At 35.1% G+C, this 23,413-nt stretch overlaps 1 protein-coding gene across 1 annotated transcript in view; it reads right to left on the bottom strand.

The window, feature by feature from the left end:
- The window catches only part of LOC127850920 (tetratricopeptide repeat protein 17-like), a 104,243-nt gene extending 81,733 nt beyond the window's left edge, over positions 1-22,510 (bottom strand). Inside the window, exons 1-9 of the mRNA XM_052384324.1 lie at positions 22,356-22,510; positions 15,898-16,042; positions 15,250-15,364; positions 14,745-14,970; positions 6,260-6,369; positions 4,911-5,058; positions 3,165-3,304; positions 2,345-2,511; positions 977-1,024 (exon numbers count right to left, since the gene is read on the bottom strand). Of these exons, the coding sequence (XP_052240284.1) occupies positions 977-1,024; positions 2,345-2,511; positions 3,165-3,304; positions 4,911-5,058; positions 6,260-6,369; positions 14,745-14,970; positions 15,250-15,364; positions 15,898-16,042; positions 22,356-22,469 (1,213 nt within the window). The 5' untranslated portion in view covers positions 22,470-22,510. The remainder of the gene's footprint in view (positions 1-976; positions 1,025-2,344; positions 2,512-3,164; positions 3,305-4,910; positions 5,059-6,259; positions 6,370-14,744; positions 14,971-15,249; positions 15,365-15,897; positions 16,043-22,355) is intronic.
- Positions 22,511-23,413: the final 903 nt, after the last annotated feature.

Below are 23,413 nucleotides of genomic sequence, written 5' to 3'. Positions count from 1 at the left end.
TGTCAGAATGTTAAGCATTTGATACTAAAGATTCCAACAGAAAGTGTGTTTTAAAATAATGAAAATAATTAAGTTAAGGGGATGGAAAAACTGGACATGGAAGTGCATATCGTTGTAATTTATTTATTATAGGCATTTGTTTTAAGTTGTCATTGAGCAAAGCGTGTCATTTACTAACTTGAGTTTCCATGACTACTGTTAAAGCTCAATTAGCGTTATCAATTTAATCTACAATACTGTTTTAGTTGCAAGCAATATTTTTACTATGAACATAAACAACAAGAGCTGTGTTTGTCAGAAACACAATGCCCCCTATTGTGCCACTTTGAAGCCACATATTTGGCATTTGACCTTGAAGGATGACATTGACTTTGACTGTTCACCACTCAAAATGTGCAGCTCCATGAGATACACATGCATGCCAAATATCAAGTTGCTATCTTCAATAATGCAAACGTTATTGCAAAACTTTAACCAAGGTAAAAGTTTTGAGACACACACAATGAATGAATGAATGACAGACAGACAGGCTAAAAACAATATGCCCATGATCTTTCGATCCAAGGGCATAAAAATCAAGTAACCTCTAAAGTAAGGCCAATTTTTTACCACACAGGCATAATTTGAACAAACTTGGCAGAGGACTAAAATCTTTAATAACAACAGTATCAAACCAACGACCTTAGTGATTTCAGAGGTTTCTCAAGTCATTTAGTATGTATGTCTACATACATCTTCTGACCCTCGGGTACTTCAGTTATAACCCCAGATAAATACTCAACACAAAAGGTAATTAGATAATACAAAGCTAAATAAACAATAAAGCAATATATATATATATATATATATATATATATATATATATATATATATATATATATATATATATATATATATATATATATATATATATTTAACATGCAATCGAACAGATTAAAACACAAAAACAGAGGGCAAAAAGCCTAGGGCAGCTCACCTGAGACTGAAAGAATGTGAGCAGTTCTGAGCAGCTTTTGTGATGTTTCTGCAACCATTGTATATAATAACCCACATATCATTTTAACAAATTTTCTATGCAAGTTTCATTTAGGGTGAATTTACTCAAAATATAACTTCTAAAGTGTTCACAGGGTTGCACTACAGCCATATATATGGACAACATCCTTGCCTCTTGTTTGTAATGTTTGATGTAAAGTAAAAAAAAAAAGCAGCTGGCAGTTTAGACCCCTAGGGGTATGATATTTACAAATGGGGTAGAGATCCATCAAATGTTACATAACAAATACTGCAAAGCTGGGCCTTGCATTTTCAGGTTAATGATTCATAAACAAAACAGAAAAATTTGGCACATCAAAAACAGAAGTGCCATTCCAAAGTAATTTTTCAGAGAAGAACAAGATCTCCATAAGTTTCCTTAAACTTGCTTAAAAACTTTTAATTTATTGCATGATGCAGATTTTAGTTTTGTTATCATAGAAACCAAATTGGATTTTTAAAAAAATGAAATAAAGTGCAAATTCACCATATTGACTTCAATCTGAGTTTCATAAACAAACCGATTTTGAGTTTTTGAAAGATCCCGATTTAAGTTTTTGCTAAACTCTGTATATATTACTAAAATAACCTGCAAAACTGAAATAGCGTGCATATTCACCGTACAGCCCTCTATCTGCATACCATATTTCATCAAACTAGGTTATGAACTTTTTTAGTTATAGCAAAATTAAAATTGAGTTTCAATTTATTTCTGTTAAAATAGCACCCGCAATTTCTGTCTGACCAAAAAAATAATATCCTGTGAATATTCCCCATTTAGCCTTTTATCCACATACATGTACCAAGTTAGATCAACCTGAATGTAGAAGTCCAGATACTGACAGACACACAGGGTAAACCTGTACAGTCAGCTCTGGCTTATCACCGACGATACTTTCCACATAAATTCTGTTGTAACATTTGTGTATCTTCCATATGCCAGGACCATTTACAACAACTACTGTAAAATTATTATTATTTGTGGAACATTCATTTTTGTTAATATTGCGGGTTGTGCACATCATAAAATGGCAGACACAAATTCCTCTTTTTTTTCCAAAACCAGAAATCCACGTATTTACATGTCCACAAACAAGTCATTAGATTTTCATTTAAAACCACAAAATTTCATGCAGACATATATAATATAAATGATTTTACAGTATTAAACAAATGTTTCATTGCAAAGTCTATACGCAAGCGAGGCCCCAGCCACAAGTACCTATATCGGTAGGCCCCAGCCACAAGTACTTATATCGGTAGGCCCCAGCCACAAGTACCTATATAGGTAGGCCCCAGCCACAAGTACCTATATCGGTTGAGATCTCTTTAATCTTGAGCTCCTCATAAGCCATGTGCTGGGCTACCTTCACCTCCACAGGCACCTGCTCCGCAAGCAGCTTGTCGTTCTGCTGCTGCCAGTGGTCATGCTTTTTCTGGTAGTCCTTCAGGTCGTTAAGGGTCCGCTGTAGGGACCTGGGGACATATACCATTATATATATATATATATGAGCCATGTCGTGAAAAAAACTGTATTTGTGACAAAATTTCACATTTTCTGTTTTCTATACATTGATGATATATAATATACATATATATATATATATGAGCCTCTCTCTCGGAAAACAGGTAGACAACAGGTATAAAACAGGTAGAAATGCAGTCTGTACAGGCTAATCAGGCTAAATCCAGTTCAGGCGTAAAGTGTTGTCCCTGATCAGCCTGCCTGTTCAACTTAATATAGATGAACTAAATGTTTGTGGAGATTAATTTATTTTTATTATTTTTGGTGACACCTTCAATTAGGAATTTAAAGGTCCCATTTGGGTAAAATATACTTTGTTCCCATAAGAAATCTGTCCCACTTAGAAGCTAAGTGAAAATGGCTATGTGCAAACAGCATAAAGCCAGAACAGCCTGCAAGTTACTCGCAGTCTGTTCAGGTTTTATGCTGTTTGCTGCTTATGTGTATCTTAGGGTTGGAAATGAAGCCTTTAAAACTTGAATCTAGTAGGTCTTAAATTAAATGTAACTTTCTAAGGTACTACAAATGTGTGAAAATACGTATCTAAGTGGTAAAGGGACAACTGCCCCAAATTTGAACAACAACAACAACGTGGCCCCAGTACCTATGTTGAGCCTCCAGAGCACTCTCCAGTTTAGCGTGGCACAGCACAGCATGCATTCTCCGAGCAGCCGCCTCAAAGTCCGGCTGGATCTTCAGGGTGTTCTCAAAACATATCACAGACTTGTTGTACTCCCCAAGAACCTAAAACAGAAAGTGGTGATTGTTTAACATGAAGCTGCTTTTTGGGAAAACTTGGCTTAATGCATGTGCATAAAGTGTAATCCTCGGGTCTTTATGTGAGCACAATTTGTTTTTATTAAGTTGGGTCAAAACAATTTGAAATCTATTGGTCTTAGTAGGAAAAAGTTTGTTTTTTTACTAACAATGGTCTTTTTTTTTGACAGGCTGACACGTTTTAGTACCCCAACTATGTCCATAACGACTTTACTCCTATAATATTCTCTGCATAATTTTTTTCTCAAATAAGGCAAACATCTGGCTAACAATACCAGGGGTGTCAACTGTCCGAATTTAAAATCTGGAAAATTAGGCTTGGATTCTGGGGCAGAAGATCCCCAACAGGGATAAACGGAAGAGAATGCCCTGAGCCCTAATTTATTGTACTTTTTTTAGTCTTCCTGTTGCAATTTCTGGCGAATACAATGTGAAACATTATAAACCAGAACGTGTATCTGCGCATGTGTATTCTTCATTCTATAATTTTTTTATAAAGAACACAGAAAATAAATTAAAATGATTAAAATCTACGAAAAATACTGTATTAAAAAAGGGCAGTACTACAAAATGTAAGTTTTTTGCACATGAGATAAAATTTGCATATCATTTCATTTCATAAAAGTGAAAACCAGTTATAACTAGGTAAGGAACCGAATATCTGAATATTCGAAAATCTGCCGAATATTTGAATCCAAAATTCATATTCGAATATTCAATATATATCTATACGTAATCAATATATAATTTTGTTCACATATTGCTTTGCAATGTTTTGCAGTGCTTTACTTTGGTAATCGATCACAGAAAATATTTCAAAATGGCTTAAATTGGCAACGTTTCTTTGACTTGTCCTATTTTTGGAAAGTAGAGAAGATTTTTCAACAGTTAACAAACATGTCTGAGAATTGGCTAACTAATCAAGTCAATAAATAAAATACCAGGAAAAATCGGTACCAAGTGAAAATTTCTGGAATGCTAAGGAAGCTAAAACAATATTCCTTCTGACTTCGCACTTGAACAAATATGCCCCCTCCCCCCCCCCAATCCCCCTTAAAAAATCATCATTGATCTCAAAATCAATCCTGGACAGCTCAAATGCGGATTTCCGAAATAATCCGGACCATGGACACCCCTGAATACTCTCGGCATAAATATTTCCCATTTATTAAAACAAATCTTGTCTTAGATATCAGTACTCCCACTATCTTAAATGTAGAGAATTATGAACTTCCTGTCTGCAATATTTCTGGGGTGTGATTTAAGAACCACCTCAGAGGAGGAAAATGTCCCACCTACTTACAGTCTTCAATTAAATTATCCCTCTGAATATAGATTCAGCAAATATTATAACTATTTGACTTTTGAAAAGGAGGTAATTAGCTAAAAGGAGGAGAAATCACACCCATCTACTCACTGAATAAACATTTCCCAGAATGAAATGGTCTTTCAAATACTCATTGCAAAACTATTTCCCAGCATGAATTGGTTATTCCAACACTCTGAAATGGTTATTCAAATAATCACTGGATAAATATTTTATCGTGTGAAATTTTTCACATTCAATACTCACAGCATAAATATTTCCCAGTGTGAAATGGTTCACATTGAGTTCCTTGGAGATGTCGAGTGCGGCGTGAACCACAATGGCCGCCTCGTTGGATTTCTGGGCTCGGTGTAAGACGTTTGCGAGACTGATCAGTGCTACATCCTTCTGGTGGCTGTAAAAGATCACTGACTTAACAAAAACTTCTTACTTACGAACAATATTGGGCCACACTCATGCATGTGCGTCAATTGTCGCCCCAGATTAGCCTATGCAATTTGCACACACACACAAGGACAACACTTGCCGCCTTGACTGGATTTTTGTTAAAAAGCGACTTCCTTGAAACAAAACAAAATCATTAAAGCAAAAAGTGATTAGTGTCGACACTTAATAACACTGATGCATTGAGCCCCATTTTTCCAGCGTGAGTCTTATATAGTCCTTTACTTAAATAAACTTTGTTCTTCATTTTCTTTCATTAGAGGTGATGCTATTTCATAATGCTTCAAATAATTTGTTATGGACATGTGGCTAAAAGACACAAAAATCAGAGCTTAACATTGAAAATAATACTATATATATATATAAGAATCATTGCTACAGTTGCTGTTTAATATCATGGATGAAGTGTAAACCTTTATATAATGTGCTATGGCTAAACCGCACGCGTGTAACCACGGTACTTAGTTTGTAAGTTTTGATTTTTTACATTTTCAACAGTCTTTAAAAGGACCTTTTCACCGACTTTGGTACTTTTGGGGTTTCGCCATTAATTCTTAAAATTGATAAATTTAAACATCAGAACTCAAAAGTAACAGTAGAAAACAAAAGTAAAATTACAGAAAGAAAAAAGTAATCCCCACCAGGGTTTGATGCACTGACCCTTGGAATAACGATAATAACAGTACAATCCAAATAAATCAGCCCTTTTGACTTTGTAACGCTTAATAATTTTCAGGTTTTAAAATTGTCAAAAGATGCATATAATGGATATTTTAGAGGATGGTAAAATGTTCAGTATTAGTGTTTCCTGGCAAAAAACATAACTACAACATTAATGTGGAAATCTGAAACTTTTTTCAATATTGTCAATATATTAAAATGTGAAAAAGTCCCTTTAAGCCACAAGTTCAATCTCATTATTTGATTGAAGCAGATTAAATTGTGCAGTTTAAGGTTCGTTGTTCAAACTTGATTTGTACACAGCATTTTTTATCTATGCAACATCGAACACTTTTGAACAAAGAGATTTATATAAAACTCATGTCATCATGACAAGTCCTGCTAAAAAATCCAATGGAGTTTTGAAGATGGAATACATGTTGAGTTTGAGAGATGCCTTAAAACCATTAAAATTTCTTTTAAAAGAATACCGTGGAGAGTAATGTAGTGCCCGTCTCACACACTCTATCACATTGTAAGGATCGCCTTTGATTCGCCAGTAAAATGCAGCCATGTTGTACAGCACCCATGATGTCTGATTCTGAAAGATGAAGATACTATGAACCATGCTTTGAACAAGAGCTGTGTTCGTGAAATAAAATGACCCCTTCTGCGCCACTTTGAAGCCATATATTTTACCTTTGACCTTGAAGGATGACCTTGACCTTTCACCACTCAAAATGTGCAGCTCCATGAGATACACATGCATGCCAAATATCGAGTTGCTATCTTTAATATTGCAAAATTTGACCCTTGACCTTGAAAGATGACCTTGACCTTTCACCACTCAAAATGTGCAGCTCCATGAGATACACATGCATGCCAAATATCAACTTGCTATCTTCAATATTGCAGAAAATTTACCTTTGACCTTGACGGATGACCTTGACTTTGACCTTTCACCACCCAAAATGTGCAGCTCGATGTGATACATATGCATGCAAAATATCGAGTTGATATCTTCAATATTGCAAAATTTGACCTTTGACCTTGACCTTGAAGGATGACCTTGACCTTTCACCACTCAAAATGTGCCATTCCATTAGATACGCATGAATGCCAAATATTGAGTTGCTATCTTCAATATTGCATAATTTGACCTTTGACCTTTACCGATGGATGACCTTGACTTTTCACCACTCAAAATGTGCAGCTGCATGAGATATGTATGAATGCCAAATATCAAGTTGCTCTCTTTAATATTGCAAAATTTGACCTTTGACCTTGAAGGATGACCTTGACCTTTCACCACTCAAAATTAGCAGCTCCTTGAGATACACATGCATGCCAAATATCAAGTTACTATCTTCAATATTGCAAAATTTGACCTTTGACCTTGACCTTTCACCTTGAAGGATGACCTTGACCTTTCACCACTCAAAATGTGCAGCTCCATGAGATACACATGCATGCCAAATATCAAGTTGCTATCTTCAATATTGCAAAAGTTATGGGCAATGTTAAAGTATTCGGACGGATGGACGAACGGACAGATGGACTTAGGGACGAACAGACAGACTGAATGACAATCAGACAAACGGACAGTTTAAAAACTATATGCCACCCTTCAGGGACATAAAAAAGTTATGGCGAAAGTTAAAGTTTTCGGACAGACGGACGGACGGACAGATTGACTTTTCATTACTCAAAATGTGCAGCTCCATGAGATATGCATGAATGCCAAATATCAAGTTGCTATCTTCAATATTGCAAAATTTGACCTTTGACCTTGACCTTAAAGGATGACCTTGACCTTCCACCTTTCAAAATGTGCAGCTCCATGAGATACACATGCATGCCAAATATCAAGTTGCTATCTTCAATATTGAAAAAGTGATGGCCAATGTTAAAGTTTTCGGACGGACGGACTGACGCCATATATTTGATGTTTGACCTTGAAGGATGACCTTGACCTTCACCTTTTTCTACTCAAAATGTGCAGCTTCATGAGATACACATGCATGTTAAATATCAAGTTGCTATCTTCAATATTGAAAAAGTAATGGCCAATGTTAAAGTTTTTGGACAGACAGACAGACAGACACTATATATTTGACATTTGACCTCGAAGGATGACCTTCACCTTCACCTTTCACTAATCAAAATGTGCAGCTTCATGAGATACACATGCATGCAAACTATCAAGTTCTTATCTTCAATATTGAAAAAGTTATGGCCAATGTTAAAGTTTTCGGACGGACGGACAGACGCCATATATTTGACATTTGACCTTGAAGGATGACCTTGACCTTCACCTTTCACCACTCAAAATGTGCAGCTCCATGATATGCACATGTATGCCAAATATAAAGTTGTTATAATTAATATTGAAAAAGTCATGGCCATTAAAGTTTTCGGACGGACGGACCGACTGACACACTGACTGACTGACGGACAGTTCAACTGCTATATGCCACCCTACCGGGGGAATAAAAAACAAGGACTTATAGAACCTGTGTAATGTGTTGTCCTTGACACGCCAGTGCAGTCTAGACTTTTTTTATATTCGCATTAAGCCCCATTTTCACAGAGCACAGCTCATACTGAAGTACCAGGGTAAGGAAATCTTGTCTGTTGCCCTTGTTGTGTTCTGGGCTTGTGCAGTAAGTCATATGCTAGAGCAATTTTTTTTTTTTATTTGTATGCTTCAAATAAATTTATTTCTATTATATTTATATAATATTTCCTTTTTGTATTTTCATATCACCAGAAAGCTGCTGAAGCATCCAGACTGTATATAACAGGAAACAAGTGATAAAATGCCTTCAACTACATGAAATGGAATGCTTATATGTACAATATTTCAAACCCACTAAATCAAGTGCTTTCATGAGTAATTATAAATCTGATAAAGGGGAAACAAGGAAACAGGAAATAAAACATAACAGCTCTAGGCATCAGCAAATAGATCTAAATAAGATTCAGTTTTGTAATTACCAGTGCAATTAAATTCAATTAATACATGTTCATTTTGTTTATTAAATATTAGTCAGTATCAACTATTGGAAAGCAGAATGCAGTAGCACTATGTATCAAATTTTACAGACAGTAAATCGACAGTATGTACTTAATTTTATTTCAATGAGAGAGTTGGTTAATATTACATTTCATTATATATTATACATATTTTAATATATATGTGATCATTTCAACAACATCACACAAACACAATTGTTTAAAGCTTATTGTGGTTTATTTTCTTTTTAATTTTTTATTATAATGTTACTTAAACCTAAAAAATAGGGACTATTGGGAAGGAATGACAAGAAAAACTGTTTGAAGGTAATCATTAACAGAGGAAGGGTAAAAAAATTTAAGCAGATAGTTTTATGATGCAAATTTGTTTACGTTTTAAACTGTACAGAGAGTTATATTGTTTTAAAGACACAAAGACATTCAACATAAGGATTCTGATTTTAAAGCTAGGAATATCTGAAATCAATAAAATGTTATAATATTCAATCATGCCAAAGTGTTCCTATTTAATATTTATGACCTAGGATCAGAAAAAAGCAAACTAATATTACTCCTGCAATATTCATATGATCAATTCTGCAAACAATACCAGCCACAAAAGCATATTGATTTGTCCTTTCAAATGTTTCCTTGGGTTTGACAATAATTGCCTGGTTTGCAAGTGGGTCTCAGCCCAATAAGTAAATGGGCTGTGCTCTGAGAAAATGTGGTTTAATGCATGTGCATAGTGTCATCCCAGATTAGCCTGTGCAGTCCACACAGGCTATTCTGGGAAGACACTTTCCACTTGTATGATATTTTTCGTTTAAAGAAAGTCTCTTCTTAGCAAAAATCCAGTTTAGGTGGAAGGTGTTGTTACCGATCTCCAATCTGGGAACTTTACGCATATGCATTGAACCCCCTTTTCACAGAGCACAGCCCAAATATAATCAAATTAAAAAATGGGTTCACAACTCAATACTGGCATATGATGATACTCCTATTTTTTATTATTCTTGTTGTATTATTGTATTATGGTAGAGTTAAGAATAATAATTGTTTTATGAATATCTATTTATTTCATCCTTTACAAGATAGTCTGTTGGCTTTCAACATTTATGAACTTTCTTAAGTTATAGCGGGCAAGCAATGTGAGACCAGTGATATACAAGTACAGCCATTTTTTTGGACCAATTTGGAAAAGTACCAGTACAGTACCAATTGGGAAAAGTACCGGTATCATGCCAATTGGAACACATTAGCACAAAAAAAAACTGAAATTGGGGAAATTTTGTTCGTGAAATCTTGGGATTTTGAATTATGGTTCTTTTAATTTGCTTGGTATAAAATGCACGATCCAATTCAAAATTTCATTTACATGCATGGCCAGTCTCAGGGTCCACTTGCAGATAATGCACAGTTGAAACAAATTGATGAAAATTTCCTCCCTTTAGGGAATTTTAAAATGGCCATTGGGAATTTAGTTGTTTTTCCTCACTTGGGAAAGTACCTTTAATAAATAGTTTATGAAGAAGGAAGAAAATACCTGATGTATAAGTTCTTCTTTTATGTAATTGTATACAGAAGGATACATTCCTATATGTGTACACTTAAGTACATGTAATGCGATTGCATGAATCTTATCTTTGCCATAGAAAATATTAACTTAGATTGTCCAAAATTGTTTTTAGTTTTCCAACTCATTAGAGTTGGTTTTTTATGACTGATGACTTTATTACAAAAAACAAACTAATAGTGTTAACAGTCTGCGTATCTTATGATGAATTCAAAGGAATAATTATTACTAGACATTTTAACTAATGGTATAAAAATATTTTGTAAATACTTTGAAGTGACAGCAAAAACATATCATCATGGTATAAAACGAAATATCAAAGGTGATTTTGTCCCTTGAGGTACATGACTAAGCCAATGCTGTTGTGGAAGTATTCACACACTCATTTCATGTGGTATGAATATTTCAAAAGATTTTAAGCCCGATATTGTGACAGATGTACGTTTTCATTCAGACAGCGCAAATACTGAAAACACATACTTGTACAAATCAGTAAAGCAAATCATAGGATATTGACTTATTTGTCTATTTCTGTTACAGGCTGTTTTGCCAGTTGTCATAACTGCAATATTGCCAGGCCTGAGCTATTGTAATACAAATAAAGAGCCTTATTTCCCAATTGAAAAACAAGACATGTGTATGTCAGAAACACTATGTCCCCTTTTGATGCACTTCGAAGCTATTGACCTTTGACCTTGAAGGATGACCATGACCTTTCACCACTCAAAATGTGCAGCTCCATGAGATACACATGCATGCCAAATATCAAGTTGCTATCTTCAATATTGCAAAAGTTATTGCAAATGTTTAAGTTGGGGCAAACAAACAAACACACAAACAAACCAACAGACAGGGCAAAAACAATATGTCCCCCACTAGAGTGGTGGGGGACATAAAAATCATTCTTCACAGAATATGGTTGCAGCTTAGAACAGTAATGAACTTTATTATAAAGAAATATTACGTTCACAAAAGAAAACAAGAAACCGTCGGAGACGGGTGATGCTTCCCAAAGGTTTTTTTTGTCACAATATTGCACTATATATTCAGATAAAAGGAAACGTCTTGACACAGTAGTTGGGAGGACAATAATTTTTTTATAGAAAATTTCAAATTTCAAAGGGCCATAACTCTGTGAATAATCATCCACCAGAACCCGCTGATAATATGCACATCTCCTCTTGGTCGTGAAGCTTCCCATAAAGTTTCATGGAATTCAGGTCATTAGTTGCTGAGAAATAGCCCGGTTAAGAATTGCACTATATGTACAGTTAATGGAAAATTTAAAAGGTCCATAACTCTTTGAAAAATCATCCGACCAGAACCTGCTGATAATATGCACATCTCTTGGTCATGAAGCTTCCCATAAAGTTTCATTGAATTCCGGTCATTAGTTGCTGAGAAATAGCCCTGAGAAGATTTGCACTATATGTACAGTTAATTGAGAATTTCAAAGGGCCATAACCCTGTGAAATATCATCCGACCAGAACCCTTCAATATTGCAAAAGTTATGGCAAATGTTGAAGTTTGACGCAAACAAACACACAAACAAACAGACAGGGCAAAAACAATATAAAACTATAGTGGTGGGGGACATAAAAAAAAGAAATAATTGTTTGTCCATTTGAGACTTTCAAAGTGTGATGTTTTCTGTTAATTTGCCACAGTGCAATCATAGAACCCATTTATGACTCCCATATAAATTATTATTTCTAACAAATACAATGTATAAAACATATATTAGAAATATAAACAAGAGCTGTCAGAGGACAGCGCGCTCAACTATTCCAGTGCTTGACAGTATAACGTAAGCCATCATGGAGAGGGGGGGGGGGGGGGTTATGTGGGTGTGTGGTCATTTAATAGATGATCTTTCAAAAATAAAAAATAAGGAAAAAAAAAAAAAAAATTTTGGGGGGGGGGATTCTGGGGTGGGGCATGGGGGATGGTTTGGGTGGAGTGCATTGTGGTATGTCAGGGACCGTACATTCGCGGCCATAAGTCAACATAAAAACGCTCTCAAAATTTACCTTAAAAGTCAACTCGACTTATGGATGAGGTACTGAATTTAAAAAAAAACATCCATATTTCTGGGCCGTTTTTTTTGTATTTAAAAAATCTCCAGAGCGGAGGAATGATATGACTGTTTACGGTAAGGCCGACTCATCTTTTACTTCAATGTCCGCCAATAACAAAATACTCATGTTTACATTGGTTTTTAATTCATTAAGCTTCGTACAAGTCCAAATAAAAACATAGAAAATCAAGCCGCTGACACTTGTACCCATTTAAAGTTTATCTGTGTAAATACAAACTGTCAACAGGTGCAGTTGTCTTTATGCCACCAATTATCGCTTCTCCGCCTTTTGACTAAGATCAAAGTGTAAAGTGTAGTGTTGGCATCATTTTGATAATTTGTCTTTCTTGCGTCACGCCTAAAATAGTTATCCGATAATGATATGCACAACGGTTCTGCTACAAAACACTTCTGACCAATCAAAAATAATTACTCGATCGTTGGATACGCCTTTAACCAATCGTTATTGTTCAACTTCACGCGGTATATTTTTTTGATTGGATGAAGGTGTGGTTTCGTTGACCTATTCACAACTGTCCCACAATAAACGCAAAATCGTTTTTTAAATAAATAGATTTTATCTGAGTGAAGTTTTCATTCATTTTTTTAATATAATAAAACTACGCACTTACCCTGGATTATTGAAAAGTTTGATTGGACATATTAAATACACAATTACTTTGGATTATCTGCTAAGTATAAATTAGATAAGACGTTTTTCCAGAATGAAGAAAAAATTCCTCAGGTATCTAATGATAATAAAACTAACGCATTTGGCGACAGATTACTGGAGTTATGTAAAGATCGTGATTTACGAATATGTAACAGTCTAATAGGGAGCGATGCGAGTGTTGGTAAATTCACGTGTTTCATGCATAATGGCGAAAGCGTTGTTGATTATTTGTGAGCAAGTTACAATTATTTTGACCATATAACGAATTTCTGCATTCAAGATTTCACCGAATTTTCAATTCAATACCACTAACATTTGAATACAAAAATATCTGCTCATAATATAAACGCCGAAAGTTATTACTTTAAATAGGATAATAATTTTGATTTGTGAATTAAATATATATGTTCTTAATAATGAATGATAATTATGTTATTATGATTTTAAATAAAATAAATATTTTTTTGATAATAAATGATTGAAATGTTGAATGTTTTTTTTATATTCTTATTATAAGTATCCCAAAAAAAGTCAACTGCCAGTACAAAAGCCCTCAGAACCATGACTAAAACGTCACTTAAACATATACCCCTCGAACTATGGCCGAGGTAGACTTATGGCCGCGAATGTACGGTAAGTGTTGTTTTGTCAAAGTATGAATCAAATGTGATCATAAATAAAGAAGTTATGGCAATTTAAGCAAAATGTTCAATAATCTAAGTATAAAAGGTGCCATAATTCTGTCAAAATTTGATACAGTTGTCTGCTCTTGTTTATAGATTGGGATCATGTTGGTAAAGAAGTATACAAAATATAAAAGCAATATGTCAAAGGACATAGGAAATATTTGGGGTAGTACGCAAACTGTAACCTTTGTACGCTAACGGGATTGGGAACGCTAACGCCGACACCGGGGTGAGTAGGACAGCTCCACTATATGTATTTCATATATAATAGTCGAGCTAAAAACATATATTGCTTTGGGAAAATGAGGTTTAATGCATGTGCCTAAAGCATTGTTTGCGGACTGCACAGGCTAATCTGGGACAACACTTCACTCAAGTGCATTAAATGCTGCTCATGTGGACTGCACAGGCTTATCTGGGACAACACTTCACTCAAGTGCATTAAATGCTGCTCATGTGGACTGCACAGACTAATCTGGGACAACACTTCATTCAAGTGCATTTAATGTTGCTCATGTGGACTGCACAGGCTTACCTGGGACAACACTTCATTCAAGTGCATCAAGTGCTGCTCATGTGGACTGCACAGGCTAATCTGGGACAACACTTCATTCAAGTGCATTCAGTGCTGCTCATGTGGACTGCACAGGCTAATCTGGGACGTCACTTCATTCACGTGCATTAAGTGCTGCTCATGTGGACTACACAGGCTTACCTGGGACAACACTTCATTCACGTGCATTAAGTGCTGCTCATGTGGACTGCACAGGCTTATCTGGAACAACACTTCATTCAAGTGCATTCAGTGCTGCTCATGTGGACTGCACAGGCTTACCTGGGACAACACTTCATTCACGTGCATTAAGCCCCATTTTGCCAGAGCGAGACTCGTTTCTAACATATAGAATATTAACAACACATATAACAAATTTTAGGCAAAATACAAACCTGCTGAAATGCTTCATAGATACGATGCCCATACTCATCAACGTTATCCTGATAAGTGATGGCATTCTTGAGGCCAAGCTCTGGCGTACCAGACAATTTCTTACGATCTTTCATTCCCTCGAGGTGTTCAAAAGCGTGTGGACTGTATTCAAGGTCCGTGTAAAACGTGCAATCTGGCTGCATCAAATCACTGGCAGGCACGTGGGGAGGCAAATAGTCATCAGGCCTGCAATCAAACATTGTAAAATAATAATCATTCTAGGGATGTTCATGTTTGTTTATATCATTAGTTTACCAATCCACATATACAAAGTTGACTGATCCGAATACAAAACAAACCCACCAGAAAATGACCAATGCAATTCCTCTTTTTTTCTCTTCAATCAGAAATCTACAATTTTATGAGTCCACTCAAGTTTCTTATTAAACATAAAATGTCATGCCTTTTACAGCACTCTACCCCTCAACTCGTCTCCCTCACCCCACTCCCCTCCCAGCCACTGACCTGATTCCCTTGTTCTCTAGTGGAAGGACGGTGCTAATGTAGAGGTCAAGGTCAGGTAACTGCTTGCCCGCAGCCAAACAATCAACGTCTGACTTGTAAAACTTGTCCTCTAGACCTGCAATGGCATATAATACATAAATACTAGTGAATAAAATAACAACACTAAGTATATAACAAAACTAAGTATACACAGTATGTTAAAATATGTTTATTTTTTTTATATAAGACAGCATTCCATATCTTAGCATCTATATTAATTGCACAAAAAATTGTGTGAGGTACTCCACTTTTTTTCAAAACCTGTGTCCCATTATCTACACAGCTCACAGCTAGCAATGAAAAATAGTGCAATAATTTGTTAATTAATCACGTTGGACACAATGGCCATTTTGGAAATAAATTTTGCATTTTCTTTTTGCTTTTGCATTTTCAGGCCCCTGTAGAGTCCAGATTGCTAAGCTACTTACAGGGCTTTTTTTCCTTCTAAGGGAAATGCCGGTTTTCATAATTTACAGGAGTTAAGACTAATTTTTTTCAATTTTAAAGAGTTAGCAACTCTTCTTTTCTTCACAATTTTGAAACATTTGTGACTATTTTTCACAATTTTAAAGGTTTGCTTCTCAAGAAAGAAAAGCCCCATTAACTCACCAGTATCCCTGTCCTCTGTCCGGTCAATCTCATCCTTGCGAGAGAGCAGCTCCTGTTTCAGCTTGTCAAGCATGGCTGCCCTGTCCTCTTGCTTCATGAACGCAACCAGATCGTACGGACGCTTCATGTTGAACACAGAGTCAATCTGCAAACAGAATGGCACTCTGGTTGAGTTTCAAGTTTTACTTAGTTTGCCTTGCAATTTTTCCCTTATTTTTTAAAAACATCCTATACTACTCTTCTAAAGAACTCCACAATTGTAATTTAACACAGAATTTAACATCAATATTTGAGCGTTGCTCTGGGACACCTGGCTAAGTGCAAGTGTGTCAAGTGACATCCCAGATTAGCCTCTGAAGTCTGTACAGGCTAATCAGGGACACTAAGAAAAGACATCCTTTTAACCAAATATCTGTAAAATATGTTGTTCCTGGTTATAGCTTTCATAGTTTACGTAAGACTTTGACCTGAAAGTGTTTTTAAGGTAAATTGTGAGGGTGAAATATGGCACCATGCCCAATTTCATAAAGTGAATAACAGTCCCCTAACTCCCTAAAATTCTTTCCCTATCAAGCATTATAAGTTGAATCTACATGTAATTATAAAATACAAAATTTAAAACAAAAATCCACTTTTATTCTCAATATTCAGAAGAATATATTCATTACAGTACTATTTAATGAAACTTGCCATACAAATTAACACTTGTAGCATTTTGTGTATGAAAATGGTTCATTTTCATTGACTTCATAGTTCAGACACTCTGTATGCATCTACTTCTTACGCAAGTCACATTTCACCCAAACCCTGCCTAAACCCAGTTCATCATCTTCCATATAGGCCATGTTGCAGGCTTCACAAAACACATCATCATCCCCTTCCCTTTCATGTTCTAACTTGTTCAATCAATGGTCTCTTCCCTTTTGATGACTGTGCTTTTGCGCCTGTCTTGCACTTTTGCTTTTACATGTACTTAACTTCTCCAAGCCCTTTTCTTTTGCCTTTTTCTCCTTTTCAGCAAATGTCCTTATTTATTCGAGCTGTTTTAATGATGAAGTTCTTATGCATTATATGTCATATTGTCTGGAAGGATGGTGCTCTTTGTTTTTCGTAAAGGGCTTTGTTGCCCCTTAAGCTGGCTTTGGTCACTTGGTGCCCCTTAAGCTTTTGGTAACTTCAGGCCTTACAAGAACACTGGGGAAAATACAGAGCTTGGACCAGGTTGCTCTTTTATCCCATCATCAGACGTGCATTGTCAAAATAAACCACTGTGGAATAAATTTTCCTCTATTTCAGCAGTGCTGAAATATAGCTGTCATGCGCGGCGAAGAATGTTCATATTACTCGGAATCAACTATAAAGGAATCATTTTTAGTAAAATCGAATCAGATTCAACAAAACAAACAATTTGATACCAAGATGTAATATATTTTTAACACATAATGTAATTAAAAAAGCAAATAAACATTATTTACAAATATTAAGTGCGCGTACTCGTGACGTCATTATTAACACGTCATACGACACAATGCATGTTGTTTCACGCTAACGATGCAGTGGTTTAGTGTCTTTTTTTCATTATTTCTTAAAAATCGGGGAGGTAGAGGTATGATAAACAGAAAAACAGGTTAGTTACTGATCTTTTTGTAATGTATTAGGCTCGACACGATTAAAATAATGAAACAATGTTTGCTTAAAATATCTTTGGGATTTTCCGTCTAGTTCGATTTTCCTATTCTATTTTTTTAAGAAATAATTTACGACTAAGAAAATTGATGGGATAAATTGAATACTAGGTCGGTGCCGAATAAAGCAAAGTTTATCTTGCTCGGCACGAAAATCTCAGATTATCTAAGCCTCGCAAAATAAACTTGGCTTTATTCGGCACCGACCTAGTATTCTCTATATACTGCTGCATTTGCCAGAATATCAAGTCCATAACTAAGATGAGAGTTGGTTTCAAGTTTTACTGGTGAATAAGCTTATTGTGAGGCTTCTTATACAGATCAAAACAAGGGGATAAGCCCTCCACACTGTATCCTTCCTTCATTTGTTATCTGTACCTTTTCTTGGCAAAAGTAGACAGACTTTGTTCAAGGGCTTCCATTGCCCCTATTTTCCTTGATTTGCTCATCAGTTGCAGGTGTTGACTGTTTTTAAGTTTCTAGTTTGTCGGAGTCACCTTGAATGCATAAATTACAGTTACAGGCCTGTAGAGGTCTACATGTAGATAGGCTTCTTTTCGTTTTCTGCATTTCCTATAGACTTTCCTGGATCTTCACCAGTGTACTTTCGACTGCCTACATGAAGAAGCCATTTGGTCATCAAAGGGCCAAAACACCCTTATCTTAGGGCTGCATTAAGTGTGTTTCATTGGTTACTATGTGATATAGTTCTATTCCCTTTTACTTTGCTTTCAGAAATATATCAGGATGAATATGACTAGTCAATGTGTCAAAAAGTAATACCACAAAAGTAATTTGGTCTGAACCACAGACAGAACATGTCAAAGTGGTCAATGAACTTCCCAAAACTAACCGAGTTCATCCAAACTTTTTGTGTGTAAGCAATATCCGATCCCTCAATTGAACCACTAAGTGGGTTGAATCCTTTTGATTGGGATTCGGGTAACACAAAATAGGATGGCAACATTTGCCATGATGCATTATCACAGAACATTACAGTGAGTTGTTGCTTTCCATGGGTTATATAAAGAACTGGGGAGTCCCTATTTGTTGGTCCAATCACTTTGCTCATGTTAGAACCCATCTTGAACCCAAGTTCATCGGCATTCCATATCCTACTTGGAGAGTTAATTAATTCCATACCAAAAAAATATATATAAATAAAATGCAACATTAAGTTTGTTTCCCTATGCAGCTCTATGGTTTGAAACTGAGTAAAAATAATATTGACAACTTGACAACACTTAGTTATCAATTTTAATGTATTTGGTAGCATAAAAATTTAAATACAACAATTTCAGAAATTTTCCCATTTCTAGGTTTTTTGCGCAAATGTTCTCTTTCATTCTTGAAAGGTGTTTTCCTCTTCTCCTTCAACACAACGCCTTGCAAGTATAAAAAAACAACTTGACCAATACAAAAAATATGATAGGAATTGTGTTCTGCTCAGGGGTTTCACTGGCCCAAAATTAGTAGTCGTTTTTGCTGTTGAATAACATGACCTAATTTATGAAGATCTATAATTTCCTATTATTACCCAAATTACAAAAAGTAACTTTAATTAAGTCTTAATTCACTTAATATGTATATAAAAAACTGTTTTTTCATTTGTTTCAAGCTCTTAAATAACAAGAGATGTGTTTGTCAGAAACAAAATGCCCCCTAATGCACCGCTTTGATTTTTTTTTACCTTTGAACTTGAAGGATGACCTTGATCTTTCACCACTCAAAATGAGCAGCTCCATGAGATACACATGCATGCCAAATATCAAGTTGCTATGTTCAATATTTCAAAAGTTATCGCAAAACTTTAACCAAGGTTAAAGTTTTGGGAAATAATGACAGTCAGACAGACAGGCCAAAAACAATATGCCCCAGATCATTCGATCATTCCCGGTCTCGATTTGGACCATAAAATAATGATGAAATTATTGGTTTATTATGAACATATAAAGTTGTTTTATTGATGAAAATGGCTTTCCATTAGTATTTCACAATATGCTTGCCAGGATGTTTAACTGGTCCGACGGATCAACCAAATTTCTAGTCTCACTGGTCTTCCCTATTTTTTACTGACCCCGGGTCAACGGACCACTGTTAGTGTCGAGCCCAGTTTTTCCATGTTGTAGATTAACCTTGTTTGCAAATAAAAGGAAAACACATTTCCGCATTCAAAAATATGCTTCATTTGTAAATGATCATAGTTCTTTTGAATAAAAAGTCATTATTTTGTAACAAATTGCATTCAAAAGACTTCAGATGATTAAACACATATAATTCTGATTTTAATTTCAACAGAGTGTGCCTGTGCCCAACCAAGCATGAAACAGATGCTGTAACATTTAATATAATCTTTTACAGGATGTCACTCTCAATCTGGAACAATAGGGTAATTAGCCATCTGATAACAATCAATGACTGTAACGTCACTGTAGGGCTTGTGACAGTTGTGTGAACGCAATCTGATTACTTTCTACGCTTCAGCAATGTACCAGACCAGATTTCTTGCTATAAAGATTAGCAAAGACTACAATTTTAGTGTCAGTAATGAAAAAATTGTCGCCACTTTGGAAAATTTGTCGCAAGTTGTGACCATGGCGATCGGCAGTGAAACAACTGCTGCTGCTGTTCGAAGTGACTGTTTTTCCATACTTACACTAAGTAACGCTTTGCTCAAGTGCTGCTTTTTCTCGGGAGCCATTCTTTTCTTGTACCTCTAAAGCATAGAATTTACCTTTCTTTGTGTGGTGGTTGCAAACTATTTCATTTTGGACCCTTTTCACTTGTTCAAGTAGAATTAATGTTCTGACTCTATTCAATTTAATGTACTTGCTTATATAAAACAAACAGTTTTTATAATGTCACACATAGTTTCACAATGAAATACAAATAAAAAATTCTTGACTTAAACACATTATTTTTCATTCTTTTCTAAATGATGGTCAAAATCCATCTGTCTCTGAAATCCCTAAAAACTGACTGAGAATTGCTAAAGTATCTGGTGTCTGCATTATTTCAATGAGATATAGAATTGACATTTTCACAGATAAACATATAAACAATCCAAGAATTGATAAATTGACCACCACAATATTGGCTATCACATGACCCGCTGGCATTACGGTACTGAAGAATCTTGTAGACTACAGCATTGAAAGATATCACAATAAAAAAAGCTTGGACACATATCAGTGTTTTTTTTGCTCAAATTCCAGGCCGGTATCAGGCCCCATTCCCAACGGTGAAAAGTATGTATTTTTCCCAAATGGGACATAAAAATACCCAAATGAAGGTTTACAAAACAAACAAACAACATTATTTTTTAGATCAACATTTAGCTAATCTCAGCTCTACAAGTTACTCTGTATTAAAATTAATATTTAAAACACTTTAATTCCCATTTTTGAAGCATTTATTAGCAAAACAACAACAACAACAAAACGCTTTTTCTCATTCCAAAGGGACCCGGCCCCTAGTCCAACTTGTTGACGCTCTCAAATATTAAGCTACTTTTTATATTGATAATATTTGGAGCGTACAACTGGGGAAGGACACAAACAATGGTGTAAAGTTTTCCTTCTTTGCCTATATTGTTGCGCAAGTATTTTGTGCGCAACATTCAAGCCCCGATATCAAACCCTTTTTGTGTATATTCACCCCCTGTTTTTGACAACAATAGGGTTTTTGTAAATTCAATAGAGTTTTAGCAAACATTTTCACTCCCCACTTTTGAGATGAATTGTGTTTTTCAACTGCGTTTTTTAATTCAATTGGGTACCGTAAATCCACGAATATAATATGCCCTTGTGCATAATACGCACCCCTGAAAAAATGAAATTCATGTGAAAAGTGACCACTGATTTGGGAAAAACTAATTTAACTCTTTATGATAATTCAAATCATATTAATATTATATTTATATACTTTGTTAGTTGTTTATGAAATAAATATGAGATATATGTATCATAAGACAGTTCTTTCTAAAAAAAAAAATAATTTTTTTTTAACTTCTAGAGGGGATTTTTTCTACAAAATAGGGGAAAATATATACTATTTTTTGAGGGGAATGGGGACGAATATCGGCCCCGAAATTGCCATAAAAAACTCTGACGAGTGTTTGCATATTGTTTGCGATGAATTTACTCGCAATGTTATTTTAAAGTTTAAACATCTGGCAAGATTATTGTTTGAAAAAGGGATAAGACAAACATGGTTTCATTTATATGTTAGTGGATCTGGGTATAATCAGATTCATATGCATATATTGCTTTATTATGTTTGTTGTGCTGTACAGTTTATTGAAACAGCATGGAATTAAATGTACACTGCAAGGTAAATATATTAATATAAATCATAGTAAGTTAAATACATCAATTACCATTAAATGTGCTTGTTTATATGTTATTTTTTCCACAGGTATTCTGGGAACATTTTTGCCCTTTTCTGCCTAAACTGCGCACTAAAATGCCCTTTTTGAAAGTAATGCGCCATGCCCCATTGCCCTCCTGGGAAAAACACTATCATTAGTTTCTGAGTAACATAACACGCAGTAGCAATGCATGTCAATAAAAAATGAAAATATGTCTCAATAACAAAAAAATTAATTTTTCAGTAAATAAGTGAGTTATTGCTCAACATCTACCACTTAACAGTTATAAATATTATGTATTTGGTAACACTTCAAAATATTAATGTCGCTCAAAGCGAAAAGCAAAACGTAGCAACACTCTGAATTTTGGCGCTTGGCTCTATTAATTATTAATTAAAATATACCTGTGATTGTATTTTTCCATCCTCAGTTACAACCCAGTGAGTTGAACATTTTACAATTGGTATATCAGATAAAATTAAATTAAAAATTGTCAACACTGCGTACACAGCTGCCATTTTCCATCATTCACAGCTCATTTCCGGTTACAATCGACCAAGGTTACACTGCACAAAATTTGCGGTAATCCAAAATTTGTATGTATCCCTCCGTGGGTCGAAAGTAGTGCCTATTCCTAAAGAGTTCATTTCCTCTTCTGGTTTAAAAGCTATTTAGCGATCTCACCAATGCCTTTCGTGTATCTTATGCGTTTCTGCAATATTTTGGTCGATTTCATTGAGCACTTTCATGAAGGATGAACAATTGGGATACATTTATTAATGTACTGTGCTTTTGTCGAAATCTCACCCAGTGCCTGACAAAGAACCTGAAGGCCCATAGGCAGTGAAACTTTTAAGTCCCATAATAAACATCTTGAAAATGAAATTACCTGCAAAACAATACGGTTTCACAAATAATAAATGATTGGCACTTGACAAGACAGTGTCAAGCCTTTAAATGGAACATAACATTGATAAAAACTTATTGGCTCTGTCAAATAGGCTAACCCAGCTAGCACGTAACGTTCAAATAACGTTACGCTTAAGTTCTATTTAGGTTATGATCACACAGAACGTTCCCAGAACGTTTTCAGAACGTTGTAACAAAAATCAAACTATAAGTATTCGTAAGTTATTTTAGTTATATGAAATATATATTATGAAAGTCACATTTGAACAGTATATTTTAACGATCCTATGATGTATTTGTGGATATTAAAAGTGTAACGTTCCTGTAACGTTCTTACAACGTTTTTGTCGGAATTTTATCGGGAAACCAAATTTCAAAGTTACATTCCAAACGTTCGCAGAACGTTATAAGAACGTTTAAAAATCACACAATATAAACATGAACATTAAATTGTTATATGTTTTCATAAAGAATTTGACGTTTTTTGTTGCGTTTTTTTTTACAAAATACGTTTATAAGTAGATTTGCATTTTGTGCTAGCTGGGAAGTGAGT

The sequence above is a fragment of the Dreissena polymorpha genome, chromosome 1, assembly GCF_020536995.1.
Source record: "Dreissena polymorpha isolate Duluth1 chromosome 1, UMN_Dpol_1.0, whole genome shotgun sequence".
NCBI lineage: Eukaryota > Metazoa > Mollusca > Bivalvia > Myida > Dreissenidae > Dreissena > Dreissena polymorpha.
This window is presented reverse-complemented; position numbering and strand designations above follow the sequence as displayed.